Raw genomic sequence first — 18,727 nt, 5'->3', positions numbered from 1 at the left:
GATAGCCTTGCTATATACTACTCCTACATCGTCACTCTGAGAAAACGACATGCCACAAACGGGTCGAGACGTATGGGATCGATGAGAGGAAATGATCGCGTACATGAGATGGTGGTGCATGACGAGGGATTCATGTGCACAGCAAGTCTCTCTGGCCAGCTAGCTAAGATAGATAATGTACGAGTTTGGCATGTGGAGTGGAGTTCAGTCGGCATGGACAACCACGTCCACTTCAACTGCATGCACGCATGCTAGGTGCTAGCTTAGCTTCAAGTCTTTAACCACTACCACCCGTCTTGTATATTATCCATCCTACACGAAATGACGCGGCTGGTTGGTTACTTACAAGTAAGTTAAGGTGAGTAGAACAGTAGGAGTAGATGGATAGCAACATTCCTGGTGTAGTGTGGTGTCAGTTGGCACGTCGCCGCTCCCCTGCCATCTGCCAGCACTCCCCCAACACCAACACCAACACAAGCACGAAACTGGTTTTGAACTCAGAACGCTTTGTGTTGGTGTGTGCAAGAAAGTGGTACGTACTACTATACTAATTAAAACACCGTGCGGTGCATTAGATAAACTGCTACGTTTTAGTCATACGTGCAGAAAATCAGCGTGGACTATAAAGTACCCCCTCCGTTTCAAAATTCTTGTCTTAGATTTGTCTAGATATGAATGTATCTAGTTACGTTTTAGTATTTAAATACATCTATTTCTAGACATCTATTTCTAGACAGCTCATATTCGATGTTCCAAAATTGGGCCTCTGCCCCCAGCACGATCGGATCCGATGGGGAGGATGATGAGACGAGCTAGGTGGAAATGGGCGCTTGCTTTTCCAGCACGAACGGGCGTACGTGCAGGGCAGAGCAGCACGGGCACGGGCGCGCGCGCGTACGTGTAGCTAGCACAGAAGCACGCCCATGATGGAGCCGGAGCCGGAGCAGAGCATATATGAGATCCGTTTTCCTGTGGAAAGACAGGTGACGAGGAAAAGGGACAACTAGTTCATGATGGCCCAGTGCCAGCGGGCAGGGGTCGAGATTCGAGATCACGGGGAAGACATGGTCCGTCGGTCCCGTGTTGCGTGCGTGGGTCGACGAGAGGGGCGGGGCCACGTGTCTGTCCTCTGTCTTTTGCTAGTAAAAAAGATTTCGACCATAATTCTGACTAGAAAAATAAGTATAAATCATGCCGCGAAGTTGAATCGTAGGTACGTAGTACGTGAGAATGATGTTTCTTTTCTAAAACACACCACCATATAAACTCATCATGATCCACGATGTATATGTACAGTAACACTACAAAGAGTTAGAACTCGAGTACTAGCCTTGTGTACGAGAGCAGCAAGCTGCACGCACCAAACAATTAGCCTGATGTGGTAATAATAATCATAATCATAATCAAGCCAATCCAAGCTCCATAGGTAACCGTGTAAAGCACAGCAGCGACGAGACCCAGCCAACAAAAAGAAGGGAGAGAAAGACCGACCCGCATCGCTTTCCGCCCCGCCCCCCACACGCGCCATTCCACCAGCGGCACGCACGGCCTCCCCTGCCACCCTCCCCGTCGCCCGCTACCCCTCATCCTCAGCCGTCCATCTCGCACCCAACGGCAGGATCCCGCGCCACGCCCACGCTCACCCCGCACCCCGCACCCCCACCCTTTTCCTTTTTCCCTCCACCCCTGCCCTAGAAACGAAACCGCGCCCTCCCTCCCCCGCCCGCCGAGTCCACGGCGCACGCACATGGCCCGCATTGATGGCGCCACCGCACGGGCCACCCCGCTCGCCGACGCCGCGGCCCCACTCCCCCCGGCCCCGCCCGTCAGCCTCCCGCCCGGCCCGGCCAGTTCCCCGCCCGTGCCGCCCAGAGCCTTTTAACTCCATCCAAACCCCCGCCGTTTGTCCCGTCTCGCCTCGCCTCGCCTCGCCTCTAAAAAGGAAGGAGGGACAGAGCGAGCAGCACTCCGTCCGTTGCGTCCGTTCCCATCTGCACGTCGTCGCCGACGACGACCCTGCCATTGCCGGCCGAGCGAGCGGGCGGACGGGGGGCGAGGTGGGCATGGAGGGCGACGAGGCGGCGAGGCGGGGGAGGGAGGCGCTGAGCGGGGGCCACCTCTGCCACGTCTGCGGGCACCAGTACCCCAACCCCAACCCCAGCGCCAAGCTCCGCCGCTCCCACCGCAGGAACTGCCGCAAGGTCACCCCCGCCGCCGAGGAGGAGGGCGCCGGCCCGCGCAATGCGGCCGACGGCCGCCTCGTGCTTGGTGCGTACCGTCACCGTCAGTACGGCCCCGTGCCGCGCGACGCGGCGGTGCTTTGTTTTTGTTTTTTTCTGGGCTTGGTTGGTGGTTTTTTTGGGGCCCGCGGGTTTTGACGCGCAGCCTGTGCGCTGCAGGTGCCGCGGGAGGACCAGGAGACGGGGAGGAGCCCGGCAATGGCGCGGCGAGCGGAGGCTCTTCGTCGCCCGGATCTGCCAACGGAGGCGTCGATTCGGCGGAGGACAAGCAGAACGCAGGTGCGTGCTCCCTGCTCCTCCTCTCTACTGGCCAATCTGCTTACCCCGCCATTTCACTTTGTCCATTACTATCATACTGCCGATTCGCGTAAACGCACAACTAATTTGCATACTAGCTTGCTTCTGTTGTGCGCCGTAATTATGTTGTGCTACTCCTCCTTTTCTAGAGGTTTGAAAAGGCAAAATGATTGGTCGCCTTTTTCCTCCGTTGAAGAGTTAATAGTGGAAACAGTACTTCCGTGGGGGGCCTGTAATAATATTCTCATTGACGATTCATGGTTTAGCATTAAAGCTGAATGAAAGCGCAGGCACTTTGCTGTTCGCTCTTGGTTTTGGGCCTCGGGGCCAATATTTTGGGTGGTGGCAAGTACGATGTGGAGCAATTTGAACTGTAGATCTGAGCTTTGCTCGAGTTACCCATCTTCCGCGTTGAATAAAGTACTGGATTCCGGCGCGCTAATCGCTGAGGTGCAAGTACACGGCTCCACCTTCTCTTACCTAGATTAATTATCTTTCCGTGTCTTATGGCAAGTTGGTGGCCTTATGCAATAGGAAATTGTCTTTGCGTGGACGCATTGGATTCTTTCTCGAGTCTGACAGTCAGGAATGGGCCAAATGATTTGTTTGTGTCTTGGTTATCCGGATTTTGTCCTCCAAATCCAACATATCTGTCGTTGGTTAGTCGTGCGGTTGGGTAGGATATCTTGGAACATGCCGTTTCTACATTGGTTTCTCTTTGCTTAGTTTGCTCGTAGTGGTCTTCCACCACATGCTGTCCTCGTCACATGTGCGTTTTGTTCTGTTTGGTGTGCAAAATATTTTAGTCTCATTAGTTATGTGCCTATCTCCCAAAGTTTTGAACGTATCACACATTGTTAATTATATCTACTCCCTCCGTTCCTAAATATAAGTCTTTAAAGAGGTTTCATTAGTGGACTACATACGGATGTATATAGACATACTTTAGAGTGTAGATTCACTTATTTTGCTCCGTATGTAGACTACTAGTGAAATATCTTAAAAGACTTATACTCCCTCCGTTCCTAAATATAAGTCTTTCTAGAGATTCTACTAAGAGACTACATACGGATGTATATAGACATACTTTAGAGTGTAGATTCATTCATTTTGCTTCGTATATAGTCACCTAGTGAAATCTCTTAAAAGACTTATATTTAGGAACGGAGGGAGTATTTAGGAACGGAGGGAGTACTTTGGAAGATCTCATATTTCATGGTGTTGACATTTGTTGTCATGATTTTTTATTACCTAATGTCGTCACCTGTGTCCATGTTGTCATGTATTAGTATCTGTCAGCTCTGAAGTCACTATGCTGTTAAGTTTCTGAGAATTTCGGTTCACATTCAGCTACTATTAGGTGTTTTTCAGGCTTGCCCATTTAACTTTTGAAAGTCCATTGTCACCTGTGTCCATGTTGTCATGTATTAGTATCTGTCAGCTCTGAAGTCACTATGCTGTTAAATTCATAACAATTTCGGTTCGCATTCAGCTACTATTAGGTGTTTTTCAGGCTTGCCCATTTAACTTTTGAAAGCGCATTTTTTAGTTTTGTCCCCTATATTAACAATGTCATTTCATCTAAAAAATAATAATGTCATTTCAGGCATGCTTTTGCAGTTAGTTGCCTCTGACTGCTTTATAAACTTAGTTGCAAGAGATGGATTGCAATGATCTTTGTATTCCAGCAAAGTTTATCCCAGTTGTAGCTGTGGATTCAGTGCCATTTGTCCATCATCGCATATCTTTTTTTACTACTCCTTCCGTTCCTAAATATAAGTCTTTTTAGAGATTCAATATGGACTACATACGGAGCAAAATGTCTACATACATCTGTTTAGAGATTCACATATCTTTTTTTACTACTCCCTCTGTTCCTAAATATAAGTTTTTTTTACTACACTCTAAAATATGTGTATATACATCTGTATGAAATCTCTAAAAAGACTTATATTTAGGAACTGAGGGAGTATAAGGTTAGCAAACCCCCAAAAATAATAACTAACAATGGCGCAGGATACCATTTCCACTGAAAAATTACTAACAACTGTAGGTCCTAGGAGACAACATCCAATTGTATCATCTGTTTTATTTATACTAATTGTTTGTTTTGTTTTACTTATTGCTCAAGTTCTCAGACAGCAGTTACATTTTGCAATACCAATTATCTTTAGTTGTCTTGATTGTGTTACTTTCTAGTTAGACTTGTCAGTATGACTTTATTTTGCTTTTCCTGCTTAATCCTCCTTACCTCTTTGTTCTGCCCATCTAGCTTTCTTTATTCTTTCATACTCATTTGTTGTAATTGTATTGTGTTAAAGACGCCTTGAATTTTACCCCCTAGTAGTAATACTGCCATGCCTTCTTTTCAGTTGTTTCTGGCTATTCCCATGTGCCATTATCATTTACTCTACCTTTTTATTCATATATCAGTGAGTGTGTGTTGACCGGTTGATTTACTATTTTTACAGAACATGCTTCTCTCAATGCTGCTAGAATTCAAGCCATCACCAGTAACTACATTGAAACTGGCCTGATTCCCAATAATTCTTCTGAAACTGCAGATGAAGGCAATGGAACCCATTCAGAAAGGCCTAGCACCAATGGAATTCAACATAAAGTGCCTGAAAGTTTCACTGAAATTGGACAGCTTGCAGTTGCACACCCAACTGAACGAGAAGATTGTCTTGAGGAATACCAGGATGCATCTTCTTTTCTTCATCAATCAGATCCGGAAGATGGTGCAGCAATAGCACGTGAGTCAGATGTTCCTATGGAAATCAAGAATCTGGATAAAGGCTCAGCGGGTTCAAGTGTGGCTGCAGATGTAATCTCTCTTGAAAGATATGACACATGCAAATATCAGTTTTCAAGGGAATCAAGCATGACTGATTTGCCTGCTGGATCTGAAGTTGAAAACGAAGCTGAATATCATGCGGGGAATATAACATTTGGATTGGTTGGGCATGAAGATGATTTAAACCTCCAGAGTACAGATGACTGCTCAGCAGACATTGACAGCAACAATACAGATGTCGTGGTTGACAGCAAATCTGATAGAACATCTGGCAGTTGCGAGTTTATTGGTGATTTGAATCCCTCGTCTCTGCAGAAGTGCTCTCTGCTTAAGTCTGACCCAGAATCCCAATCTGCATGTTCCAGGAAGGTGGGCAGCTTCTTGGAAGATGGTATGGAGGTTCTGGATACCATGTCTGAAGTATCACCAAGAGAAGAAATAGTAGAATCATATCCTATTGGATCTGAAACAATATCTAATTCTGAAGATGAGTTGAAGCTAATTCATACTGAAAGTACGTCAACTGATTATTCCACAGAGCGGTCTTCACAGAACTTGTCTGCTCAAGATACTTCAGGTGTTCAGCTGCCAGTTGATAACTCTTACCTGGTAAATTCAGTATGCTCTGTACCTGGTTATCAGAATGATCTGGCTGTTACTAATGTCAATGGCATGCTCAAGTCCATTGCTGAAGACAACTGCAGTAAAGACATTTTAGTAAAGGACAGTGCGGTTGATTTTTCATGCGAGGCGAGGCCTGAACAACAAGAGGACATCTGCAACAGGGAAAGTGCCACTGAGGTTCCTACAAATTATCAAGTGTCTACAAGTCAGGAGCATGTCACATTGCTAATGGATCAGGTGTCTTCTACCAAGAATCCATTCAGTATAGATGACACCAGGAGTGATGACTTATTTGAGCTTGCTTCTGGTTACCATTTGGAGGCACCAAATGTTTTTGAATCAGAGCAGGAAGTTGACTCTATATCTCAGACAGTTTCCAACCAAACCAGCGTTGCTGACGGGAAACACTGTCCGATCTCAGGTGAGAATTCTTGGTTTTCATTTTCTACCTGTGTGTTTGGTACAAGTTGGCGATTATTTTTCCTGTTGTAGTACTAGTAATGTCTAAGTTTGTTGATGTGGTTCAGACAGTTCAAAACATAAAACTTTACTGGATATATCTGTACCATTGTTGTTCTACCAATTTGACTCTGTTAGATTTTTCGGTTGGGAATAATAACAGCAAAATAAAACTGTAAGCTATGGAGGAAGTTCATCTAAGTTGTTTAGTCTAGTTTTGGTTATGGTCGTAGCTGGGATGAATAGTGGATAATGGTTGAAGTCTATGCTGTGTAAATACAAGCAGAAGGACTAGTAACATGCTATTTTCATATGTTAAAATTACTTCCAGTCTTGTTATTGTAGTCTTAGTGTATACTAATTCTGTCCCTCTGTCATTTCTTACAAGTTTTGATTACATGATGTTTTGCACTGAAATTTGTTTCAACATTTCTGGCAGATGATCGCATGGTAGCTGTGTCAAGTAAAAATGGATATGCAGTTGAAGCAGGAGATGCGTCGGTCAGTAGCGGTTCAGATCCTGCGAAGAACATTTTCTTGCATGATGCCTCGGTCAACCATGACAAGGAAGGTGAATCACATACAAATGACACCATCGATGTACCATCTCAAGTATTTCCAACAGAATTTGGCACAATGCCCGTTTCTCAGGAGATCAATGCACTCAGCACATCTGTTGAAGAAAAGACTGTCATGGAAGACACCAAAGCAAAAGATAAGACTGCGGTAGAGAGTATAGATGACTCAGAAGAAAAGAAACAGACTCAAGATGCTAGTGTGAAGGAGATGACTGCAGTACTGCACACAGATAATGTTGAAGAGGATAAACTGGCTGAGGATACCGGTTCAAAGGAAGTGACAGCAGTACAAAGCACAGATAATATTCATGAAAAGGATCAGACTGAAGACGATAGTGCAACGAAGATGGACAGAGAATTTAATACAGCTGATGTTGGCAACAGCCAGACTGATGTTACCAGCAAAGAAGAGAAAACTGATGAAGTGCAACAGACAGATAATGCTGAAGAAAAGAAGCAGGCTTCAGAAACTAGTGCAAAGGAGATGAACGCCGTGCCAAGCAGCGAGCACGCTGAAGTGCAGAAGCAGGCTGAAGGAACAGTCAGTCTGGAGGGAAACAAGCAGAATGGAGAGATCGCCGCCATCGGCTCGAGGCTGAATTCATCAAGGATCAGCGTCCCCTTGAAGGTCCTCCTTGCCGAGGCGAGTCTGGAGGGCAAAGAGAAGAAACCCAGCACCAAGGAGAGGGTCCTGTCGTTCACGCGGCGAGGAGCGTCGAAGGACGACGCCTCATCGGCGAAGCCAGGGTCAGCCGGTTCGGACGACCAGTACTGGAACTCCCCCGCGAAGATGCCCCACGACAGCAACAACGTCGACAAGAGGTCCAAAGTGAGGAAGCAGCCGTGGATGCCCTTCATCTGCTGCCACTCCGTGCACTGATGCCGCCATTCATTCTCCGTCAGCTACGATCTTCTTTCTATATACCGCCATGCGCATCTTGTTTGAATCCGTGGCACCCTTCTTAGTATATTTGCGTGAGGACCGGATAAGCTTATGCCTTGCAAACATATGCCGCCTGAACTACTGTCGTGTTCGTGTAGATAATCACTCAAGTTAAGATGGTGCTGAAATGCTTTGGATCAGTGCGATTTTGATGTATCGCCACCTGATTTCGTAGTACCTATATGTTGTTTGGTCTCGTTTGCACTTGGATGTGGCTTTAGTCATGCACACACGGCCGCTGACTAGGTTCCTCAGCTCGTCTTTCTGGCCCAAGTTGCCTTGGTCTCAAACATGTTTGAGGATGGTGATACTTCCTCTGTCCCAAAATAACTGTCTCAACTTTATAATAGAGTTAATACGAAGTTCTATTAAGCTTCTAACACTTATTTTGGATACTGTGCCGGTCACATTTCAAATGGAATTAACCAAAGGAAACAGTTTTGATGCAAATTTAAACCAACTGGATGACTTTCATTCAAACTTTAATATTTTTTTTACATAAAATTGGATATTTTTCACTTAAATTGAAGCACATTCGTTACATTTCTGACATATTTCAAGAAAACTATAGCTGAATAGACTATTCCAACATAGTCTAAATGGTCGCTGACCGCAGTTCAACCCGTTTCTCACTACAGGTCTTTCCATGTTCGGCAAAAGCTTCAGCGGGAACGGAAGAATAGTGGCCTCCCCAAAGTCGGAAAGCTCACCGGCTGTGAGTCCCGGCCAAACGGTGGCGGTGGAATTCCTAGGACCCAAGCGGTGCCGGCCTACCATATTCTACTCTCCCTCATTATTGGCTGTTGTCATGGACGTGCTGACCTCGTCGTCGTGGTGCGGGCGCGAACGGGGGTGACACCACGACGACGGGGAGCAGGCGACGTCGTTAGTGTTGTCGTCACATTCCTCCGACATCGCGTCGATGTGTGGGAACAAAGTGTCTTTCTCCCCCTACAGGACGTGCAAACTGCCATCACTTGCGGTGGCTGTCGGGGTCGGCGCGGTAGGACAGGAACATCGCCTTCTGCTCATCCACGCCCGCCTTCATAGTTGGCGTTGTCGTTCGCCTGGTCTAGGGTGATTTATTCCTCCATGATCCGGTGCCCGTTGAGGAGCCATAGGTTGTACTTCTGGTTGGCCTGCGCGTGACGGAACACCGTTTCCTGCTCTTCCACCATCATGTGTGTGAACTGCGCTCACGCCTCACCCATGGTGATGCCAGATGGACCGGCCATGGCGGTGGTGCCCACTATTCCATTGGCTCGTATGCGTCATTGCCCTTCAGAGAGCTCGTCGGCGACAGAGCATGTATCCGGCTGGCTCGGCAGGCCTCGATGCATGATCATGCTTTTGTTTGCCGAAGAGGCTGTCCCACAGGGCTTTGTAGCTCGATGCCATAACGGTTGTGGTGCAAAGGGAAGATTGGAAATGAAGGTGTGAGGCGGCTTTTGCAGGGCCTAGCCATGTATAAATAGTGGGCAGCTGCCGGGCCAAGCGGCGGGGAGTTAATGTTGGCTCGTAGGTACACGGACGAGTGACGTTCGCATGTTGGCGACGAAGTAGATTTCTCGACAACCGCACTTGTTTAATGGAGGAAGACGAACAAACGGGTGGAGTCTAGATTCAGAAAGAAGGCGCGTGCATCGGGATGTGGCACGCTCGGCGTTTTCAGTCGACGCACTGCTTCAATGCCGACTCCAATGAAAGGTCGCGTTCGCTCTAGGCCGAGCGGGCATGAATGCAAGGCAATTGCTTCGCCCGGAAAAGGGTGCGGACACCCGCGAAGACCCCACATCCAGATTTGCTATTGGTTTGCGAAGAAACGGACGTCGAAAATAGTCCGCGAACAGATGGAATCGCGTTGTACGACAAAACATGTCTAAATCTTATGGTTCAAACGGATGCGAACGGTCCGAGGGTTAGCGTTGGAAGTGCCCGCTTATATCAGAAATCAATTTAGATTGAATGTCATATGCGTTGGTTTGATTTGCAAAAGAATTTTTTCTGTTTGTTTGAAATGTGCAAAGAAGCATGCCCTGGATATCAGGCAGCATCAAATTGCATGCTAGCCATTAATAGACTACATCTATTTTACGATCTGAAAATAAATGAGAACGCAATCAACTTCATCTTATTTTTTTCGGGAAGCAAGTATTTTTTTGGTCAAGTCTAACCCAACCCACATACCAGCAGGCACTACCACTGCTGCTCTATAAACGCACCCCTCTCGCAAGTTCGGCAAAAATCCTCCCTTCTCCCCCGAACAAACCCCTGCCGCATCCATGGCGAAGCCGGGGCTTCTTCTCTGCCTGCTGGTCGTGGCCGCCGCGCTCCTGCTCGTCGGTAAGCGACCCCGCCCGCCCGCCGTACCCTCGATCCATGTCACGCCCCGCGCGCCCCCATCCGTACGCGGCACGCTCTGACGACTGATCCGATCTGACTCCTTTAATTTCCCTGCAGCCTCCGCCAAGAAGTCCGGCGACGTGTCGGCACTCCAGATCGGCGTCAAGGTACGTGCCCTCGGGCCACCGGCTCTGGTGCCATCAACGGATTCCGCCTGCGCGCCTTCATAATTGTGTGTTCTCCTCCTGCGTGTCTCGTCGGGTCGGGTGGATCGATTCAGCTTGAGCGAAAATAGGTTAGATGCTGCGCGATCGTGGATTTCGTCCCATCTGAAGCGTAGGATGCGCCAATTGTGTTAGACTAGATCCCGTCGGATAACGTTCTGGATGGATCGAGTTTTCAGAAACGATCTGTCTTGGTGGGACCGATGTTCACACAACTCGAGGTTTATGATCTCCATTTGGAGATGATAGGTCACCATTTGTGTTTAGTTTGGTTTGTTATCCGAGGTTTCGCACAACTGATGACCTGAATCCATCAGTGCAGAGAGCAAACACTTCTGCCTTTCTTTCAAAAACTGAATGTGCTATCAGGCCAAGCTGAAGCGAATTGCCTGAAAGTATTAACAAAACCTTGTTGTGAGAAGCATCATCCACAATTTTCTGCAGTATACTGATCTTATGAGTATTAACAGAGCCTTGCTGTGAAAATCATCGTCCAGAATTTGGTGCAGTACTGATCTTAAAGATATGTTTTTATGAATCGGGATGGTTCAAAGAAAATTGTCGCTACTAATGAAACGAGCGGTAGTTACATGGATACTAGATTTCAAGTTGAACTGCAATAAATCATAGATCATTTTAGAGAAAAGGCCATATGGCCGTGCTTTTTTTTTTTTATAAGAAAGCAATAGAGCATAGTCAACACCATTTGCTAGCTTAATATCCAGAATTCAATTATTATGCCTCTTATCTTGTTATTATGCCCATGTTGAAATTTTCAGTACAAGCCAGAATCGTGCAGCATCTCGGCTCACAAAGGAGACAGAGTTAAAGTTCACTACCGTGTAAGTTCAATATTCTGCTGTGTAACCTGTATCTGTTGTTTATTTTTGCAATATATAAGCCATGGCAATTTGTCATGGAGAGTTCTGACTTGAGTTTCTCTTTTATTGTGGCATTAGATAACTTTATTGTCTTCTTTCTCTCCACTTCATTTCGCTCTAACTAGTATGCCTTAACTTACCCTTTCATTCTGTAGAAGAAAAAAAGAGAACTTAGTCCTTCAGTACCCCCCTAAGGATTTTAACTACTGCAATGTATGATATTGGAAAAGATAATGTGAATTTGCTTTGAGGAAGCTACAAAACATCTTTTTGATCCAATGTAAAGGTTGTTAAAACTTACGTTAGAATTTGTTAATTTAACCATCCCATAGATTTACTTAAAAGAGGTTTTAATGCTACATGATATAGGAATTCATTTCTGAATCATACCTTTTCTGTCACCAGGGAACACTTACCGATGGAACAGTTTTTGATTCTAGCTATGAAAGGGGTGACCCAATTGAATTTGAATTGGGCACTGGTCAAGTGATCAAAGGTAATTGTGAAAAGGGCCAATTGGTTAACTAGTAGTTTCTTAATTCACAATTTGGTTCTCTGTCTGAATGTCCATACTTCACCCTGTAGGATGGGATCAGGGAATTTTGGGCATGTGCATTGGTGAGAAGAGGAAGCTGAAGATCCCTTCAAAGCTCGGCTACGGGGATCAGGGATCACCACCTACCATTCCAGGTATATCATTTTAGGCTCTCTAGCTTTTCAGGCAACTGTTTTTTCTTGCAGATTTCTGACATGGGTCCTGTTTTCTGTCTTGCAGGCGGAGCAACTCTCATATTCGACACAGAGCTTGTCGCAGTCAATGGCGAGCCTTCTAGCAAATCAGACGAGGATGTCGCTGATAGTGATCTGTAGGCAGCTCGGCGCAGCAAGTTCGCCCAGTTACCAAATCGAATAGGACTATGTATGGGGAACTTACTCTTGTAGGGCAGACGCAATGAGACATGAACATTCTATTACCATGGTCAAACAAAGGAGTCTAGTTGTCAAAATCGAATAGATCAAGTGACTTTAGTTATCCTATGTAATTCTCTGGAATAATTCTCATATCTACCATGTTACATTTGCTTTTGTTCGTGGAATGGTTATAAAGACAAGTCATGTCGATTTGGATCTGACTCCAATGCCCCATGGATTTAACAAGTCAAGAGAAATTGCAGATTGTTAAACTGACCCAGATATATATAAGTTAGCTTATTTGTGGTCGGGTTTGATCCCAAACCAGTTTTTTCAAATTATCCCAAAACTGATCTGTTTTTCAGCGTACGATCCCAAAGCTGACTGTTTTTTTTCAGCCCTATCCCAAAACAGATTGAGCTCAAGTATAATGCGGCATTGGCTGAGGCAGGGGGTCTAGAGAACCGGGATCTCCTATTTGCCACATTTTGCGGCGAATTGGCTAGGTTTCGCATGGAGCAGCCTTCTCCGGGCCGGCCCACACCGGAGGAAAAAAAGCAGTGTAAAAAAGGTTACGCGCTACATTTTCCGAATTATGAACAAATTTTAAAACATGAACAGATTCGAAATTCGTGAATAAAATTATAAAATTTTGAACATTTTCTCAAATCGTGAAAAAACTATGAAACCATAAATATTTTTTGAATTGTGGACAAATTTTGAAACATGAAAAAATTTCAAATTCATTAACAAAATTATAAAACTCTGTTTTTTTCGAATTGTGAACAAATTTTGAAACCCACGAACATTTTTCAAATTGTGAAGAAATTTCTAAATATGAACAATTTCAATGCTGTGAACAAAATTGTAAATTTGTGAACATTTTTCGAATTATGAACAAATTTTGAAAACATAAACATCTTTCGAATTTTGAAAAAAATTCAAATTCGTGAACAAAATAATTAAATCGTGACATTTTTCGAAATTGCAAACAAATTTTGAAAACCGCGAACATTTTTCCAGTTTGCGAACAAATTTTGAAACATGATCGAATTTCAAAATACTGAACAAAATTATAAAATTATGATTATTTTTCGAAATGTGAACTAATTTGGAAACCGCGAACAATTTTTGAATTCTGAACAAATTTTGAAATATAAACCAATTTCAAATTTAGAACATTTTTATAAGAGCAAGAACATTTTCTGAATTCCGAAAACAATTTTCAAACGTTAACTTAGTTTTATAAACATAACCTTAGAAAAAAAAGAAATAGAAAAACGTAATTTTGTTTCGAAAGAAACGAAAAAAGGGTTCAGGGAACCTGTTCGCAAAACCGGTGGCAGCCGAAATAGGTTTTGTTTTTTTGAGGTAAACCAACCCGGATAGATGGACCTGCCAACGCATTATGCTCCTGCGGATCAAATTTTGGCAGCCCATCGTAGCACGCAGCAGATGCGTAAAATGGCTTAAACCTGGGCCTCATCCGGATGTTCGAGTGGCCCGTTTGATCGCCGAGATCTCACCACACCGGGACCGAGCCCACCCTCCAGTAGGGTTTTATCTCCTCTCGCGTTGCCCACCACCTAAACTCCTCCTCCCCTCACACTCCCTCCCATCTCCGCCGCCGCCGCCGCCGCTCGCCTTGCAAGGTACGTCCCTCCAACCCGCCGCCGCCTCGTGAATCCATGGATCGCATCTCTACCTAAGAGCTGACACTCCCCTCCTGGCATCCGTTGCCCTCCGCCGTGCGCTGTGCAGATGGCGGTCCCTATCCTGAAGACGGCGATCGTGAAGAAGCGGGTGAAGCACTTCAAGAGGGCGCACAGCGACCGCTACATCGGCCTCAAGGTGAGAGACCCGACCGCCCGCTCGCCCTCCCCGTCAATCTCCTAGCTTCTGTTCCAGAACAGCGCCATTTTCTAGATGGATTCGTAGGATAAACGACACCTTCGTAGCTATGCTCATGTAGGGTTCGGGTGGGTTTTCCCGACCTCATGTAAGATCTGGTTTAGACGTCGCGTTTATTTGCTAGTGCGAAGTTTGTTCTGGCCGTTTGTGTTCTGTGAGGACAGTAGGGGATGGCTTTGATGTTCGATGAACTGTAATACTGCATTGGGGCCATTCAGTCAGGGTCTTTATCTTCAGTGTGCACCCCACAGATTCGTATGGGGTGTTGTGACACTGTAAATTTCCTTTTAAGCTTTGCTCTGTTTGTTCGTGAGAGCCTGTTTCCATGTGTAGCGTCTGTTGCGTCTAGCCTTGTGAATGGGGTGTGCATTCCTTTTTGCATTTAGCCTGATCATATAAAATTATATACCATGGAAGCTTGTCACATCAATTGCTTGCTCCAAGCGTCTGCATGATCCTTGTTTAGATTTTATCCTGGTGTGCACGGCCACGGCACTTGTGCAGTATTTCTGGATAGAAAGCCAGGTGCCCTAGAATTTTCGTATGATAGGATCATCCCATGTCTGCTTCACCCTTCTGGTGATGATCTATGTATTTGGACAACCCCTTTAGCTGAAATTGCATGCTGCACTATATCTATATGCCATTTAGCAGTTGGTGCTAATTCTAGTTACTTTTTTACGAAGCCTTATTCCGTTATTCCTTTGCAATGTTTGTATGCTTATGTATTAGTAGCCATAAAGGATTCAGTACAATCGATTATCTCCACACTACATCTACTTATTTTGATTTGTTGTGAATAGTTTCATCACCCTGGTGAGAAACTGAATGCTTGTATGGTTTGTTGCCCTCTTTACTTTTATTTTCCTTTCTGTACTTGCTGTAGTTACTGAAGCTGCTATCTATTGTGTTAATTAATTGGGCGCCCTAATTAACTCACTTGTTCTGCTCTTATTTGTAGCAAAGCTGGCGCAGGCCAAAGGGTATCGACTCCCGCGTCAGGCGGAAGTTCAAGGGATGCACCTTGATGCCCAACATTGGATATGGTTCTAACAAGAAGACCAGGCACTACCTGCCCAACAAGTTCAAGAAGTTTGTTGTGCACAACGTCTCTGAGCTGGAGCTGCTTATGATGCACAACAGGTATGTGTTTCGAGACTTGCCAGGCCAATCAGTCATGGAAGCTGCAGCTATCATCTTCCCTGTTCAGTGCCTGCCTAGTGGTGTTTTCTAATAACTACCATCTTTCTGCAAACAGGACGTACTGTGCTGAGATCGCGCACAACGTGTCCACTCAGAAGCGCAAGGCGATAGTGGAGCGTGCTGCCCAGCTCGACGTCGTGGTCACCAACAAGCTCGCCAGGCTCCGCAGCCAGGAGGATGAGTGAAATGTTCCGAACAGTAGCGCTTTTGGATCGTTTCGCCTGTAGTAGACTTAATGCCGAACCTGGAATTTTCTCCTCTGTTCGCCTCGAGGATTCGACGCTGTTGAACACCTTGCTATCGATGCTCGTCATGTTCTCGTACTATAAGCACATCGACTTTGGTGTGAAGTGCGGATTTGCGTTTAATTATCAGCTAATGAAAGATTTTCTGCGCTGCCTTTTCCCTGATTTTGCATCTGCTGACTGATACGAGATCTTGTTTTTCTTGAATGTTTTTTCAGCACTGCTTTGGCATGTGCAGCCATCGCTTCATGTGCTGAAATGCTCGTGTGTCCGTCCTCTAGTTGTCACAGTGGCAAAGCTTCGTTGTTACGTTTTGTCGAGTCACGCTAGGGCATTTCTGACAGAGAAAGTAAAGCTAGTTAGGTTAGGGTAGGCCGTGAAGTGGAGTAGTTTGCAGAGTACAGTGGTAGCCCTGCCTCGGTTCTTGCGTTGCAAAGTTGTACTGCTACTCTACTGTTTGGGCAACGGCCAAACCCGTGCATTGCAAGCCTTGATCTCGGTTCTATCAACTCTTCAACGAGCTGTAGCGTAACCATGACAAAATGACGATAGCAGCTTGGTGTTTGGAATTTTTGACCAAACCGTTCGTGCACCTTGCCACAAGACAGAGACAAAGACAAAGTAGACGTGGCATAAGTAGCGGCCATCCGCGTTACTGTATTGTTCTGTTCGTGGCAGTATTCATCTACTCCCTCCGTTCTTAAATATAAGTCTTTCGAGAGATTTAACTAATGGACTACATACGGATGTATATAGACATACTTTAAAGTATAGATTCATTCATTTTGCTCTGTATGTAGACACCTAGTGAAATATCTTAAAAGACTTATATTTAGGTACGGAGGGAGTATCTAATAAATATGTACCACAGTAATAAAAATGGACCAAAAGGCTCCACACCACCACTTATGCGAAATGACATATGATACACGCCCTGCAACAGAAACTCAAAGCAATCCCGTTTAAAATGGTAGCAGAAACTAACAGCAAAAAGAAAAATTTGGAACACTAAAAATTTAGCCCCATAAAAGCCTCCTTAAACCTTAACTACTCAAATTTGAGGCTTGCTGAAAAAAAAAATGAACATTTAAAGTTTAGCACCGCAGAAGCCTCCTTAAACCTTAACTACTTAAATTTGAGGCTTGCCGAACCCTCAAAAGCCTCATCAAACGCTAATAACTGCTGAAATTCGAGTAAAGAAAAGGTGGTTTCTAGCGGTGCTCCGCTCCGTTTGCTCGAATTGATACAAGACAACACGATACACGCCCTACCGGGCAACATAAAAACTCAAACCACCCCCATTGAGAAAGTAGAGGACACTAAGCTTGAGAATAAATTAAAACTTTTGATCTCACTTTTGATCCACAGTGACCTCTTTTGAAGAATTATAGTACGCAGGAGGAATGTGAGGAGGATCTTGAACGGCATCATATCATTTCCTATTATTTTACCTGTGCCGGTGATCTGTCTCCTCTAGCTGCTTATAATTAGTTAGTCAGCACTCGTATGGGGTGCAAAAGAAGAGAGAAGAATGGACTAGAAAAACGGGTTACCATACGCTGATCCAGCAGGGCGCGCGCGGACCCCGTGTTAGGTCGCTTGCTGCCGTTAGTTGAGTTGAGATCCATCCAACCACCGCTAAACCAGCAGCAGTAGCGACAGGGTCAAGCGATGAAGAGCATATATACCAAACCAGACGAACAACCAGTGCAGCACAGTGCTGATTTCTTTTCCGTTTTGTAATGCATCCATCCAGCTGCCGGTTGAGCGATCAAAAGGCTTTGGCGACATTAAAAAACTGGCTTTGATGCGGTGCCAAAGTCCGGAAGCCGCAGGCCGGTAAACGCAACCCCGTTTGTTTAGGCGGTGGTTGATATTTTATGTGCATGATGATGGAATCCCTCCTCCCCTTCCGCTGCCTGCCCGGAATGATTGAGGAGTGGCGAGTAATCAATCCATCGATCGGCTGGGTCCCGTGGTTTCGCATGAAAGTTCTTGAGCTCGGACGTACGTGGACGATCTGATTAAACAAGCAGGCAGGATGGCTAGCTTTGTGCGGATGGGAGACACCTAATGATCTGCTGCTAGTACCTAGTAGTAGTATATTCCCGGCACAGCAGCTGGGTTTTTATATATATGCATATATGGTGGCGGTGCGATGGGGACTTGTTCTTCGCTATGGCGCTTGCATCGCGGTGGGTCAAGTCCATGCATGATTAGGAGAGTCTTGCGCCGGAGGAATTATTAGAAATTATAAAAGTCCATGGCTAACGGGAGTGCTTGTGTCATTCGTTAGCACCACTTGGTCTGGTGATTTCTTTTGTTTTGTTTTCGTGTGTCTATGATGTACAACAACCTGTGTAGGATTTCAGTTTTGGCAAATGGCAAACAATTAGTAATACTATTAATCATAAATCAGCATTCCTTCTGTTTTAAGATATAACTTTATACCAGATTTAGTATCAAATTATATTAAATTTGAGGCATTTATTTTGATACGGAGGAATTAGAGCGGTAGCCGCATTTTCCCTTTGTTGTGTGGCTGGGGTGGCCACCCACGGACCGCGTTCGACAGAGGATGTGTCTGCTCATCGCTGGTTTTTTGCTTAATTTAATCAGAGACTTGTTGGCTGGCTAATTAATCAGGTCTCAGAGAGCTTACGCGACGACGCACGCAATGAGATGATGCAGCGAGTTTAGCTGAGCGCATGCATACTGCCCTCCCACCAAGCCTCCTCCCCTCGGCGACTAGCCTCCTTTTACTAGCTAGCTAGTACGTAGTACTTTTTGTGTGTGAATGTCTTGTTAATACTTGTCTTGGCCGCTCTACACTTATATCTCAAACAAGAAAGGATAAAGAAAAAGGAGCGAATCTCAGTTTTCACCCTCTGTTTTTAGATGGTTTTACAGGTTAATTATATTATTCGTACTAAATCATTAACAATTGCTATGAATCTGAGCTAGGGAGTATGCCGTGGCCTGCTCCTGCGTGGGCGTCGCAGCAGACTCGATCCATCGCGGTTAGTCAAAAAATATATATAAACAATTAACAAACGTACGGGAAAGCACA

At 45.3% G+C, this 18,727-nt stretch overlaps 3 protein-coding genes across 4 annotated transcripts; all 3 read left to right on the top strand.

The window, feature by feature from the left end:
- Window positions 1–1,922: 1,922 nt before the first annotated feature.
- Window positions 1,923–8,115, top strand: LOC123399679. Of its 2 annotated transcripts, none has more exons than XM_045094072.1 (4): window positions 1,923–2,268; window positions 2,400–2,519; window positions 5,009–6,379; window positions 6,857–8,115. In XM_045094072.1, exons 1-4 carry the CDS (start codon window positions 2,064–2,066, stop codon window positions 7,873–7,875), a joined length of 2,715 nt encoding a protein of 904 aa, XP_044950007.1. In that variant the 5' UTR covers window positions 1,923–2,063; the 3' UTR covers window positions 7,876–8,115. The 2 variants fall into 2 exon arrangements, with proteins under 2 accessions (XP_044950007.1, XP_044950008.1); XM_045094073.1 differs by having other exon boundaries at window positions 2,049–2,268; window positions 5,102–6,379.
- A 2,026-nt stretch (window positions 8,116–10,141) lies between these two features.
- LOC123399673 (peptidyl-prolyl cis-trans isomerase FKBP15-1) lies at window positions 10,142–12,519 on the top strand. The gene is made up of 6 exons (XM_045094067.1): window positions 10,142–10,281; window positions 10,399–10,448; window positions 11,285–11,347; window positions 11,792–11,882; window positions 11,972–12,076; window positions 12,162–12,519. Exons 1-6 carry the CDS (start codon window positions 10,221–10,223, stop codon window positions 12,254–12,256), a joined length of 465 nt encoding a protein of 154 aa, XP_044950002.1. The 5' UTR covers window positions 10,142–10,220; the 3' UTR covers window positions 12,257–12,519.
- Window positions 12,520–13,808: 1,289 nt separating this feature from the next.
- Window positions 13,809–15,822, top strand: LOC123399672 (60S ribosomal protein L32-1-like). Its single transcript, XM_045094066.1, has 4 exons — window positions 13,809–13,950; window positions 14,060–14,149; window positions 15,171–15,352; window positions 15,468–15,822. The coding sequence occupies exons 2-4, from the start codon at window positions 14,060–14,062 to the stop codon at window positions 15,595–15,597; spliced, it is 402 nt and encodes a 133-aa protein (XP_044950001.1). The 5' UTR covers window positions 13,809–13,950; the 3' UTR covers window positions 15,598–15,822.
- The last annotated feature ends 2,905 nt before the right edge of the window (window positions 15,823–18,727 follow it).

This window comes from Hordeum vulgare, chromosome 5H, assembly GCF_904849725.1.
Source record: "Hordeum vulgare subsp. vulgare chromosome 5H, MorexV3_pseudomolecules_assembly, whole genome shotgun sequence".
In the NCBI taxonomy this organism is placed as follows: domain Eukaryota; kingdom Viridiplantae; phylum Streptophyta; class Magnoliopsida; order Poales; family Poaceae; genus Hordeum; species Hordeum vulgare.
This window is presented reverse-complemented; position numbering and strand designations above follow the sequence as displayed.

Coding starts and splice junctions, on each gene's coding strand:
- LOC123399672 (XM_045094066.1), top strand. CDS start 14,060: ATGGCGGTCCCTATCCTGAAGACGGCGATCGTGAAGAAGCGGGTGAAG. Junction 14,150..15,170: donor ACCGCTACATCGGCCTCAAG/GTGAGAGACCCG, acceptor TCTTATTTGTAG/CAAAGCTGGCGCAGGCCAAA. Junction 15,353..15,467: donor CTGCTTATGATGCACAACAG/GTATGTGTTTCG, acceptor TTCTGCAAACAG/GACGTACTGTGCTGAGATCG.
- LOC123399679 (XM_045094072.1), top strand. CDS start 2,064: ATGGAGGGCGACGAGGCGGCGAGGCGGGGGAGGGAGGCGCTGAGCGGG. Junction 2,520..5,008: donor GGAGGACAAGCAGAACGCAG/GTGCGTGCTCCC, acceptor CTATTTTTACAG/AACATGCTTCTCTCAATGCT. Junction 6,380..6,856: donor GAAACACTGTCCGATCTCAG/GTGAGAATTCTT, acceptor CATTTCTGGCAG/ATGATCGCATGGTAGCTGTG.
- LOC123399673 (XM_045094067.1), top strand. CDS start 10,221: ATGGCGAAGCCGGGGCTTCTTCTCTGCCTGCTGGTCGTGGCCGCCGCG. Junction 11,348..11,791: donor GAGTTAAAGTTCACTACCGT/GTAAGTTCAATA, acceptor TTCTGTCACCAG/GGAACACTTACCGATGGAAC. Junction 11,883..11,971: donor CACTGGTCAAGTGATCAAAG/GTAATTGTGAAA, acceptor TTCACCCTGTAG/GATGGGATCAGGGAATTTTG.